Source organism: Rutidosis leptorrhynchoides, chromosome 7 (genome assembly GCF_046630445.1).
Source record: "Rutidosis leptorrhynchoides isolate AG116_Rl617_1_P2 chromosome 7, CSIRO_AGI_Rlap_v1, whole genome shotgun sequence".
Lineage (NCBI taxonomy): Eukaryota > Viridiplantae > Streptophyta > Magnoliopsida > Asterales > Asteraceae > Rutidosis > Rutidosis leptorrhynchoides.
In genome coordinates this window covers 85,077,013-85,088,579 of record NC_092339.1, presented here as the reverse complement: position 1 = coordinate 85,088,579, position 11,567 = coordinate 85,077,013, and the positions used below count along the sequence as shown (strand labels likewise).

At 32.6% G+C, this 11,567-nt stretch overlaps 2 protein-coding genes across 2 annotated transcripts; both read right to left on the bottom strand.

Moving 5' to 3' along the window:
• Positions 1-6,560: 6,560 nt before the first annotated feature.
• On the bottom strand, positions 6,561-8,481 carry LOC139859399 (serine/threonine-protein phosphatase 7 long form homolog). Its single transcript, XM_071848189.1, has 4 exons — positions 8,154-8,481; positions 7,000-7,585; positions 6,823-6,910; positions 6,561-6,713 (listed from the first exon to the last, which is right to left on the bottom strand). The coding sequence occupies exons 1-4, from the start codon at positions 8,479-8,481 to the stop codon at positions 6,561-6,563; spliced, it is 1,155 nt and encodes a 384-aa protein (XP_071704290.1).
• A 1,215-nt stretch (positions 8,482-9,696) lies between these two features.
• Positions 9,697-10,809, bottom strand: LOC139859398 (uncharacterized). The gene is made up of 2 exons (XM_071848188.1): positions 10,626-10,809; positions 9,697-10,502 (listed from the first exon to the last, which is right to left on the bottom strand). Exons 1-2 carry the CDS (start codon positions 10,807-10,809, stop codon positions 9,697-9,699), a joined length of 990 nt encoding a protein of 329 aa, XP_071704289.1.
• Between the last annotated feature and the right edge of the window lie 758 nt (positions 10,810-11,567).

Here is an 11,567-nt window from a genome sequence, read left to right as displayed (position 1 = left end):
GTTTTTAATTAACAAACCCAAAACAGCCCGTGGTGTTACTACGACGGCGTATATCCGGTTTTACGGTGTTTTTCGTGTTTTCTGATTTTAAATCATTAAGTTAGCATATCATATAGATATAGAATATGTGTTTAGTTGATTTTAAAAGTCAAGTTAGAAGGATTAACTTTTGTTTGTGAACAAGTTTAGAATTAACTAAACTATGTTCTAGTGATTTCAAGTTTAAACCTTCGAATAAGGTAGTTTTATATATATGAATCGAATGATGTTATGAACATCATTACTACCTCAAGTTTAGTAGGTAAACCTACTGGAAGTGACAAGAAATGATCTAGCTTCAAAGGATCTTGGATGGCTTGAAAGTTCTTGAAGTAGAATCAAGACACGAAAACAAGTTCAAGTAAGATTATCACTGGAATTAAGATAGTTATAGTTATAGGAATTGAATCAAAGTTTGTATATGAGTATTACCTTGATTTAGAATGATTTATTACTATAAACAACAAGGATTTCTTGAGGTTGGATGATCACTTTACAAGATTGGAAGTGAGCTAGTAAACTTGGAAGTATTCTTGATTTTATGAAACTAGAACTTGTAGAATTTATGAAGAACACTTAGAACTTAAAGATAGAACTTGAGAGAGATCAATTAGATGAAGAAAATTGAAGAATTAAAGTGTTTGTAGGTGTTTTTGGTCGTTGATATATGGATTAGATATAAAGGATGTGTAATTTTGTTTTCATGTAAATAAGTCATGAATGATTACTAATATTTTTGTAATTTTATGAGATATTTTATGCTAGTTTCCAAATGATGGTTCTCACATGTGTTAGGTAAATCACATGGGCTGCTAAAAGCTGATCATTGGAGTGTATATACCAATAGTACATACATCTAAAAGCTGTGTATTGTACGAGTACGAATACGGGTGCATACGAGTAGAATTGTTGATGAAACTGAACGAGGATGTAATTGAAAGCATTTTTGTTAAGTAGAAGTATTTTGATAAGTGTATTGAAGTCTTTCAAAAGTGTATGAATACATATTAAAACACTACATGTATATACATTTTAACTGAGTCGTTAAATCATCGTTAGTCGTTACATGTAAATGTTGTTTTGAAACCTTTAGGTTAACGATCTTGTTAAATGTTGTTAACCCATTGTTTATCATATCTAAAGAGATGTTAAATTATTACATTATCATGATATTATGATATATTAATATATCTTAGTATGATATATATACAGTTAAATGTTGTTACAACGATAATCGTTACATATATGTCTCGTTTCAAAATCATTAAGTTAGTAGTCTTGTTTTTACATATGTAGTTCATTGTTAATACACTTAATGACATGTTTACTTATCATTTATCATGATTAAACATAGTGTATCAATATCTTAATATGATTCATATGTATTTAGTAAGACTATGTTATAACGATAATCGTTATATATATCGTTTCGAGTTTCTTAATTCAATAAACTCAATTTTATGTATATTACTCATTGTTAAAATACCTAATGAGATACTTACTTATCATAATATCATGTTAACTATATATATAATCATATATATGTCATCATATAGTTTTTACAAGTTTTAACGTTCGTGAATCACCGGTCAACTTGGGTGGTCAATTGTCTATATGAAACCTATTTCAATTAATCAAGTCTTAACAAGTTTGATTGCTTAACATGTTGGAAACACTTAATCATGTAAATAACAATTTTATTTAATATATATAAACATGAAAAAGTTTGGGTCACTACACAACAAGATCGTGATGTGATAAAAATAGATAGATAGAGAAAGATACCAGTTGTTTTCTAAATGGATTGTTGAGATGGGTTTAATAGGTTCACGATGGTGAGGGTTTGTTGTGGTGTTCTGGTGGTCGTTTGATGGCAAAACATAAACAACGAAAACAGTTGGTAACAAGTAGGGGTTTAAATGAGTTTTTGAAGGAGTGAAGGAATGTTTTGGTCGTGGTGATCTTGGTGGTTCACGACAGAAAAATAGAAGTGTAACAACGGTCGTAGCACGACAGTATAGTAGTAGCGTAGCTGCATCATTGGGTGGTGTTTTGGATCGATTGTTTTGGACAGAAATAGGTGCAAAAGCAGTTTTAGGTGACGCTTTTAAACAAGAAGAAAGTACATCAGAAAATAATAGCGAGAATGGTGGTTACACGGGCGGTTTTGGGTTTGTGTTGTGGTTGTTCGATATATGAATATGTGTATATATATATAAGTTTGATTGGATGTACAAAACAAGGACAGTAGTAGTGGAGATCGAACATGGTGGTTTGTGGGTTGGTGATCCGTTATGGTTTAAATTTTGTCTCGGTTGAGCTTCGATTAACATAATATGAAACACGTAGTAGTAGCTAAAAGTCGAATAAGATGGTGATCGAGTAGTAGGTTTAGAGTTCTTGGTGATGGCTGGTGGTGAATTATGGGGCGGTGTCGGATGGATCGAGAAAGATGATGGAACATATATTTATATCCTATGCTTATGTAATACTCCATGTATATATTTATGTTAGATAAGTTTACAGGAAATCAATAGTGGCAAGCATACTCAACATATAGATCTTAATAATGTCTAAAAAGGAAACAGTAATTTATAATATAAAAGTGTAAAGAAAATAAACGTGTAGTAATTAAAGAAATCCTCAAATTATTCTGCCGACACTATTTTAGGGACTAGTATTTTGTACTCTGTTGATAATTAGTGGCGGACAAAAGTCTTCGAAAAAATCTCAAAATTTTAAATTAAATGTCTTTATTTATTTTGGTCATTATGGTATAGAATTCAGTCACTAACTATTAAATAAAAAATTACATTAATTATTCACTCCCAACCCTAAGTAAAATATAAAAAAAAAAAAAAATTCAATAAATAGTTTCTAAATATATTTTAAATAAGCCTATAATTTATTTAACTCATTTTCGGATCACCGTTTATTTTAAAATCACATAAGTTCGAATTTAACTTGCTTAATATCGATCAAATGACAATTGAGTGTTGCTGTCGTTTACTAGATAGATTGGAAATCACAAAATATTTATTTAATATACTTTATTTATATATAAATATGTTTTAAATAATAACTATCATAATATTATATTTTTATTTAATTTAACAACATATAATATTTCAAATTATATTTTCAATTATTATTTATATATATATATATATATATATATATATATATATATATATATATATATATATATATATATATATATATATATATATATATATATATATATATATATATGTATATATACACACATATTTATTTACAATTAAATGTTCGTGAATCGTCGGAAATGGTCGAAGTCAAATGAATGTACGAAAATAGTTCAAAATTTATGAGACTCAACCTAACAGACTTTGCATATCGTGTCAAAATCATTTAAAGATTAAGTTAAATTTGATCGAAAATTTTCGGGTCGTCACATTTTTCTCATATAGACTCAGTTCTTCAAGCTCCGCCCCTTATTGACCCTTATAATATTAAAACACACGCACTTGAATGTCGTTTATTTAAGTACCATAAACGACAACTAGTGAACAATGTCAACTAAATTCTTTTATTACTATTGAGATTTTTAGGTATTCTTTTACTTTTCATTTTTATTTCAACAATTAAATATATATTATTTATTAATAGTTTGTGATTAATATATACCTACGGTTGAACTGGACTATTTTTTTTATTTCATTACATTTACTACGAGCAAAATAGTCCAATGAAAATCATATCATATATTTTTTATTATTCATTGATTTCTTTATTATATTTATAAATTATTAAAATAGCGATTCATATTTAGTACTCCAACAGTTGAAAGTTGAAACAGAGTATTGTTTTTTGGTTCCTTTACTCCGTTAGGTTCACTATATGTAAAATAATCAAATAGAATCATACTCCGTATTGTTTTGTTTGGATCATTGATGTGTATTATAATTATAAACTAGAATTTTTTTTAAAAATGGTAATGTTTTTTACAAACTTTACAGAACTAGAAATTAGAAACCAAAGTTTACAAATCTAGTATAACTGGTGTTTCAAACGCCGGGTTTACATGTGTCACTTCCAAGCCGGTGTTTCAAACACCGATTTCGACCTTTTTCTGCCACATCTTCACATGACCGAGCACTATTTGCCACCAGAGCCCTAAACCGGTGTTCAAAACACCGGTTTGCAGAGGAATCTTCACCTTTTCTGAAACCGGTCTTTGAAAGGCCGATTTCGCTTTTTCTGTATATTTTCCCTTATCACTTTGATGTATCACTGTATGCTTACTATATCCTTACTGTATCACATTGAAGTATCAAGCAAACGTAGGATTTTTTTTTCTCTATTTATACTATCATAATCTTCAATCAAATAACATCACAAAAACAACACAACTGCAATTCAAAAACAACAAAATGTCTAATTCTGAAAATGATGGATGGGAATACCTTCTTGATATCGATGATTCCGACATAACCTATATTGGTTCGCAACGAACTCAACCTGTACCCCTTACTAGTCACGCTCAAACCACTTTGGTGTCGACCCCGTTTCCGACTGGTTCAACGACCCGGTCGCCACTTCACCCCAACCTACTCGTAAAAAACAAAAGCAACCAGAACCTTTTACACCACCACGACCTATGTTGCACGGTTCTGGGTCTAACAAAATGAACAAACTATCGTAGCGTATTCCCGGACCGGCTGGTGTTTTCCAAGATGCGTACGAACTTCGCAATAATGAGAATAACGTTGTGGATGAGAAGTCCACGCAAGATTTTATAAGGGAAGTGATAAACAAAGCTGAATTTGATGATTCCTTTACAACAGCTTCGTGGATTAACGCCATGGAGTTTGCATATCCATACGGAGGTAAACAATAATATTGTGTTTTGTTATATAAAAAACCTAGAAAAATCTGTGACATTTTATTTAATTTTTGTGACTGCAGGGAGGTCTAATATAGCAGACATTCTGTCACAACGTAAGTGTTACTGGGTCGATCAGGTTGTTGGTGTTATCAAGACTTATGCTCCAAATGTTGTAGGCGATCTATCTATAACGCTAAAAGTGAGTTTAAACGATCCATTTATATTTTTTCAAAAATTGTATGGGTTTCACTAGAATGTACTAATGTAAGCGTTTATCTTTTATTAGTAGGACACTACTGGTACAATCAAGGCATTAATTAGTAGCAAGATCATTGATGGTGTGCAAGGAAAGTATGAAGGTGTTAAAGGCATACGCGAGGGAGTGTTTTGGTGATACAAAATTGTAGCATTTTTTGTCCATCGAGTTATGTCCACTACCTTAACATTATGCGAAGGAGATTAGTGAAAGTGTTCTTGAGAGACGGCGGATCTGCGTAGAAATTTGTTATCTTTATGTTTATGTTGTTGTTAAAAATAAAGCTTTTAGCTGTGTTTTGTGGTTTGAAATTTGTCGTTTAAAATAAAATTAAGTTGTTGTATTAGTTGTTAATACTATAATTAATTGTGTACTTTAATAATATAATTAATACGATTTTAGAACTTTATATAAGACATATGAATTTAAAATACATTTTCAAACATAAAAATTACATTGTTTCTGGAAATTAAAATTAAAATACAAACAATCAGTGCCCATGACGTCCTCGTCCCCGTCCAGGTGGAACGCGTAGGTGTCCACCGGTTCCACACAATGTTGGTCTTCTATTCCTCTCACCCCTCCGGACTTGTTGTTCTGGGGTGGTATCGTCATCAGCTCCTATATCCGCTATGTGGTCATCGTCAACTCCTACCTGTGATGTACCTCCAAAATCTCGCTGTATGATCGGACTATGACTACGGGTACCCATGTTGTAGTTGAAAAATTCATCCATGTTCGAATTATGAGGGGAATTACCTTGATTTGTTTGGTGAAGGTTATACTGAGAGGATTCACCCTGATTTGTTTGGTAAGGGGTATTTTGAGTTTACGAAGGATAATAGTTAACATTATCCAGAAAATTGAAGTTTTGTGATGAATAAAAATGATAGGGATGTTGCGGGTCATTAAATTGTGTGTAGTTGAAAATTTGATTTGGAATGTCAAGAAATGGTTGTGGGTTTGGTTGACTGTCCGGTTGCATTTGAGTTAATGCGTGTCCCCGTATCCTCATAAGCCCCTCCTCCTGCATATTAGTTAAAAGTAATTGAATATTAGAACCAATATAGTTAATTTAAATATTACAATTTAGTTACTTACATAAACATTAGTAGTTCCTGCCCATCTAGGATATGTGTTGGCTGGTGGTACGTTTCCAGGATTTGTAATGTGTGTAACCGTGCGCGCATTATACCACTGAAAGTAGTCAGCAACCGTGCCCAACCCGTCCACACCACGATGCAGATGCTGATGTCGGTCCCTCCAATGGGGAATGAAATTGACTTGTGGGAAACTTTTCATCAAATCGGCGTTTTGTTTGGACTTTAGGCTTGTGTTGTGAACTATACGATGCATCTCCTGAGTGAACAACATGTCCGAATTTGGAATATCTTGAATCTAACCGAACTGTCTGTTGACCCTATCTGGTAGATGCAACTCAATAGTAGACCAAAATATAATTGGACCACGGTATGACCACAACTCCCTATCAGCTAGACATTCATCGGGAAGTGGGCTCTGTAAGTTATCATCATATGGACACCAGCAAAACTGCAAAAACATTCCACATACTATAAAAATCAACTAATTTATAGAATATATATATATATATATATATATATATATATATATATATATATATATATATATATATATATACCTCTCTGCCTCTTAATGCCGCAAGTGCCGACCGACACGTTTCTAATACATGTGCGGGCGTATCTCTGTGTGTCCTTTTTCTATGCCACCTACATACCAATTATATTTATTGATATATGTATATATAACTATATTATAGTTGTTGATATATTAAGAGAATAGTGTATATTTAATATACCTCGAACCATACGGTCCTTCAATGGGCGGCTGTCCCATACCGTTTGGTAGCGGGGGCTCCAAGAGTACATCGTGTCTGAGTTTTGGCGCGAGGGTTTGTATTCTTTCATACGCCCAATGTTGTAGTAAAAGCGACACACCATTGATGCCCTTTGCATCTTCAGATTGAGCGGCACGACACAAATTTCTATAAAGGTGTGCTAGAACCGCACTACCCCAACTCAAACGAGGCTCGGGACTCAAGTCTATGATGTTCCAAATATAGTTCAACGGGAAATCGTGGGCATTAGCGTCAGAGAATAGAACGCCACCCATTAGTGCCAACATGTAGACTCTAGCCCGTTGTTGGATACGTTCCTCAATCTCTACAACTTCTCTATTCAATTCATTGATTAAACAAGATATTTTGATCTTTCCTGTCTGTATATCTGCTTCAGCAATATGGTTATTGGCAATCCCTAAATATTGAGTAACTAATTGTCGCCATTGGGCATCTTCCATAGAATGCCATATTCTGGTAACAGGGGGGCCGTCTATGGGTAAACCCCATAGAATTTGAATATCTTGCAACGTTATAGTTGCTTCTCCTACGTAAGTTAAATAAATAATACGTATACATTTATGTAATATATAAAAACCTAATACGTAATATAGAAATGATTATTATCTAACTTTTTATCTAATACGTAACATTTTATCTAACTTTTTATTTAACAATATAAAATCCAAATGATTATTATCTAACAATTATATCCAACATTTTATCAATAACATTTTATCTAACAATTATGTATCCAAATGATTATTATCTAACTATTATATTCAACATTTCATCAATAACATTTTATCTAACAATATTATATCTAAATGATTATTATCTAACAATTATATTCAACATTTTATCAATAACAATATTATAATGCTTAACGATTTATAATCACAATTTATCTAACAATATTATATTCAAATGATTTATCTAACAATTATATTCATATGATTTTTCTAACAATTATATCCATAATTTATCTAGCAATATTATATCTAACAATTTATCTAACATTATAATCATAATTATATCTAACAAAATATATGAAACAAATTATATCTATAATTAACTCTAACAATATAAACATAATTAAAAACATCAAAAAATACCTATTGGGAAATGGAAAGTATGCGTCTCCGGGCGCCATCTTTCAACCAAAGCTGTAATTAGAGCGTGATCCAATCTTTGTTTACCGAGTTTGCACACTAAACCCAAACCCTTTGCATTAAGATAACCTTCAACCCGTGCATTTATTCGTTCATTTGGAAGATCACTAATATGTTGCCAAAATGTTAAATCACATCTTTTTGGCTTTATAAGTGCATCACTAGAAATCTTTTCGGTAAATATCGAATACGATCTATGTGAGTTTAGTGATTGTAAAAATAATAGATCCGGATTAAGAGGGATAGATCTACCACGCACTTGATTATCCATATTTATTTGTATTAAGGAACACAAATTTTAACGAAATTGAACAGAAAATCGTTTGAAAATCGTTTAAGTGGAGTAGTTTATGCAGACCGATGGTTGATTGATCGGTTATTTAAAATCTTCGAAACCGGTGTTTCAAACACCAGCTTGCTACGTGTCATTAAACCAATACGTCTGTAAAAAGTTGGCAGGTCTTTGAAGTTAATGGAGCATTTACTGTTTTTTTATTGAAACCGGTGTTTCAAATACCGGTTTGGTTGGTACATGTTTTTTTTTTAATATACTTATTTGCTATTTTTCCCTATAAATATTAGTAAGTGTATGATCATCATTCATTATAAACTACAAATCTATCATGACTTCAAATATGGTGTCAATTGAAGTTCATCACGGGTGTGATCTTGATTACGAAAATAATGAAATTCGTTTAACAGAAGGGGAGATATCTACGTTTGAAAACGTAGATATATGTGGCTTTGGTATGGAGAAGTTGGAAGAGTTTCTTCGAAGTAAGTTACCGGAAGATGAACGTTCGATGGACATCTACTATTATAAAGAAGGAATTACTGAACCCGAGGTAATGATGTCTGATGAAGAATGGTACACAATAGCGGGGAAAGCATGTATACGCCGTGAAAAAATTATTTTGTATATTGTATTTGGAGTTTTTGAAGACGCCATTGAATTCGACACGCTCTATGATCGTGATGGTGAATACTATCACGCACCTAGGCCTTATTGTACTTTAAGATAATTGTTTTATATAAGTAGTTCGTGTGGTGTTCATTAATAAATGTTGTATTGTTAATAAATGTGTCTTGTTTATTAATAAAATTATTGTAAAACTAAAAATGTCTAAATGGTATCAGTTGGTACGACTTGCTTAAGTCGATTTAGGTTCTAAATATTTTTGTGTACTATCATTGTGGTAACTACTAACACTTGCCTTTGGTCATTTGTTAAACAGACACTCACATATTTTTCTATAAAATGGCGAAGTGGACAGTTTAGTCATTTAATAAATGTTGTATTAGTTTTGTTTATTATTTCCTAGATTTATAATAAATAATACTTAAGTTGAATAATAATTTTTGAACAACACTTTTATTCATAGACATAAACACGGTTACATTTTATTGGTAACAAAATACATAATTAAAAACGTAATCAAATCACACATAAACATAAATAAACTAAATAAACCATTACGTGAAATAACTATGGAAACCTAGTAGGACATGTATTTCTGTTGTGGCCTTCTTCTCTGCAGATACCACACTTTGGTTTCTGCTTTTCACGTTCATCCATCTGGCCCGGAAAACGTTTCGATTTCTTCCTTCCCCTGTGCTTGATCAATCTTGTTGGATCAGCCTTAATTTTCCTGTCAACCGTTGCCCAATAACTCATGTCTCTGAGTAGATTAAAGAAATGGCTATATTGTTGTCTCCATACAGTAGTTGTGTACTTTTTACTACCCAACACGGTTGCATCTTCATGTAGATGGCTACAAACAGAAATGGCATGAGAGTAAGGTAATCTTTGGTGTTGCCATCTTCCACATGAACACTTTCTAGCAGCAAACCTTACGGTGTAATCGGTGCCACCTTCACCGCTTCTTTGATAAGTTGACTGGACCTTGTACACACGTCTCTGGTAATCGTAACATGTTGTTTTGTATGTTTGGGATCTTATTTCTCGTTCGCGATAGATTTTCCAAATGTTCTTGGAAAGTGGTGAATTCCATTGAAAAGCTTCTCGATATTGATCGTAAAAGTGTTGCCTAGTGTAGTCAAACATATATTCAATACACGCTCTAATCGGCATCATTCGGGCATGACGCAACACGTTGTTGAGGGATTCAGCAATGTTTGTCATTGTGTTACCCCAACGACTCTTTTCACTATCCCTATAGACAGTCCACATTCCTAAATCCGCATCTACCAAATAATCCCAAGCCTCTTGACTAACCCCCCTAAGTGCTGATACAGCATTCTTGAACAGTATCTGATTGGCTGTCGAACCGACTGTCCAACACAACTTTTTGATCGCTTAAATTTTATAGTGTTTCATTATGTTGCTACGAATATGGCGCAAACAATACCTATGTTCCCAACCATATGTCTGTAAACTCATGGCATGTAGGATACCCTGGTGGCGATCAGATATAACACACAGCTTCCTATTGCCAACAACATGGAGTTGCAACAAACCCAAAAACCAAGTACAACTCTCGTTACTTTCATTGTCAACAATTGCGAAAGCAACTGGCAGAATTTGATTGTTAGCATTTTTGCCAACTGCGGTAAGCACCTTATGAAAGGACCCGTTCATATACATTATAAACGATTCACAATAGTTGATTACATTGCTAGGTATTTGACTTTATATGATACATCTTACAAACATTGCATTCGTTTTTAAAAGACAGACTTTCTTTACATCGAAAATTGACAGGCATGCATACCATTTCATAATATCCACTATCTAACTATAAATTGATTTAATAATAATCTTTGATGAACTCAATGACTCGAATGCAACGTTTTTCGAAATATGCTATGAAAGACTCCAAGTAATATCTTTAAAATGAGCAAATGCACAGCGGAAGATTTCTTTAACACCTGAGAATAAACATGCTTTAAAGTGTCAACCAAAAGGTTGGTGAGTTCATTAGTTTATCATAATCATTTATTTCCATCATTTTAATAGACCAAAAGAATTTCATTTCCAGTTCTCATAAATATACGTCCCATGCATAGAGACAAAAATAATCATTCATATGGTGAACACCTGGTAACCGACATTAACTAGATACATATAAGAATATCCCCTATCATTCCGGGATCCTCCTTCGGACATGATATAAATTTCGAAGTACTAAAGCATCCGGTACTTTGGATGGGGTTTGTTAGGCCCAATAGATCTATCTTTAGGATTCGCGTCAATTAGGGTGCCTGTTCCCTAATTCTTAGATTACCAGACTTTAATAAAAAAGGGCATATTCGATTTCGATAATTCAACCATAGAATGTAGTTTCAATTACTTGTGTCTATTTCGTCAAACATTTATAAAAGCGCATGTATTCTCAG

What these genes read in the sequence shown, in the direction of transcription:
- LOC139859399 (XM_071848189.1), bottom strand. Translation starts at nt 8,481, where the DNA reads ATGGATAATCAAGTGCGTGGTAGATCTATCCCTCTTAATCCGGATCTA. An exon ending in TACTTTCCATTTCCCAATAG is followed by an intron (nt 7,586 to 8,153) that starts GTATTTTTTGAT and finishes TAACTTACGTAG; the next exon opens with GAGAAGCAACTATAACGTTG. An exon ending in GAAGGACCGTATGGTTCGAG is followed by an intron (nt 6,911 to 6,999) that starts GTATATTAAATA and finishes ATTGGTATGTAG; the next exon opens with GTGGCATAGAAAAAGGACAC.
- LOC139859398 (XM_071848188.1), bottom strand. Translation starts at nt 10,809, where the DNA reads ATGAACGGGTCCTTTCATAAGGTGCTTACCGCAGTTGGCAAAAATGCT. An exon ending in TATATCTGATCGCCACCAGG is followed by an intron (nt 10,503 to 10,625) that starts GTATCCTACATG and finishes TGTGTTGGACAG; the next exon opens with TCGGTTCGACAGCCAATCAG.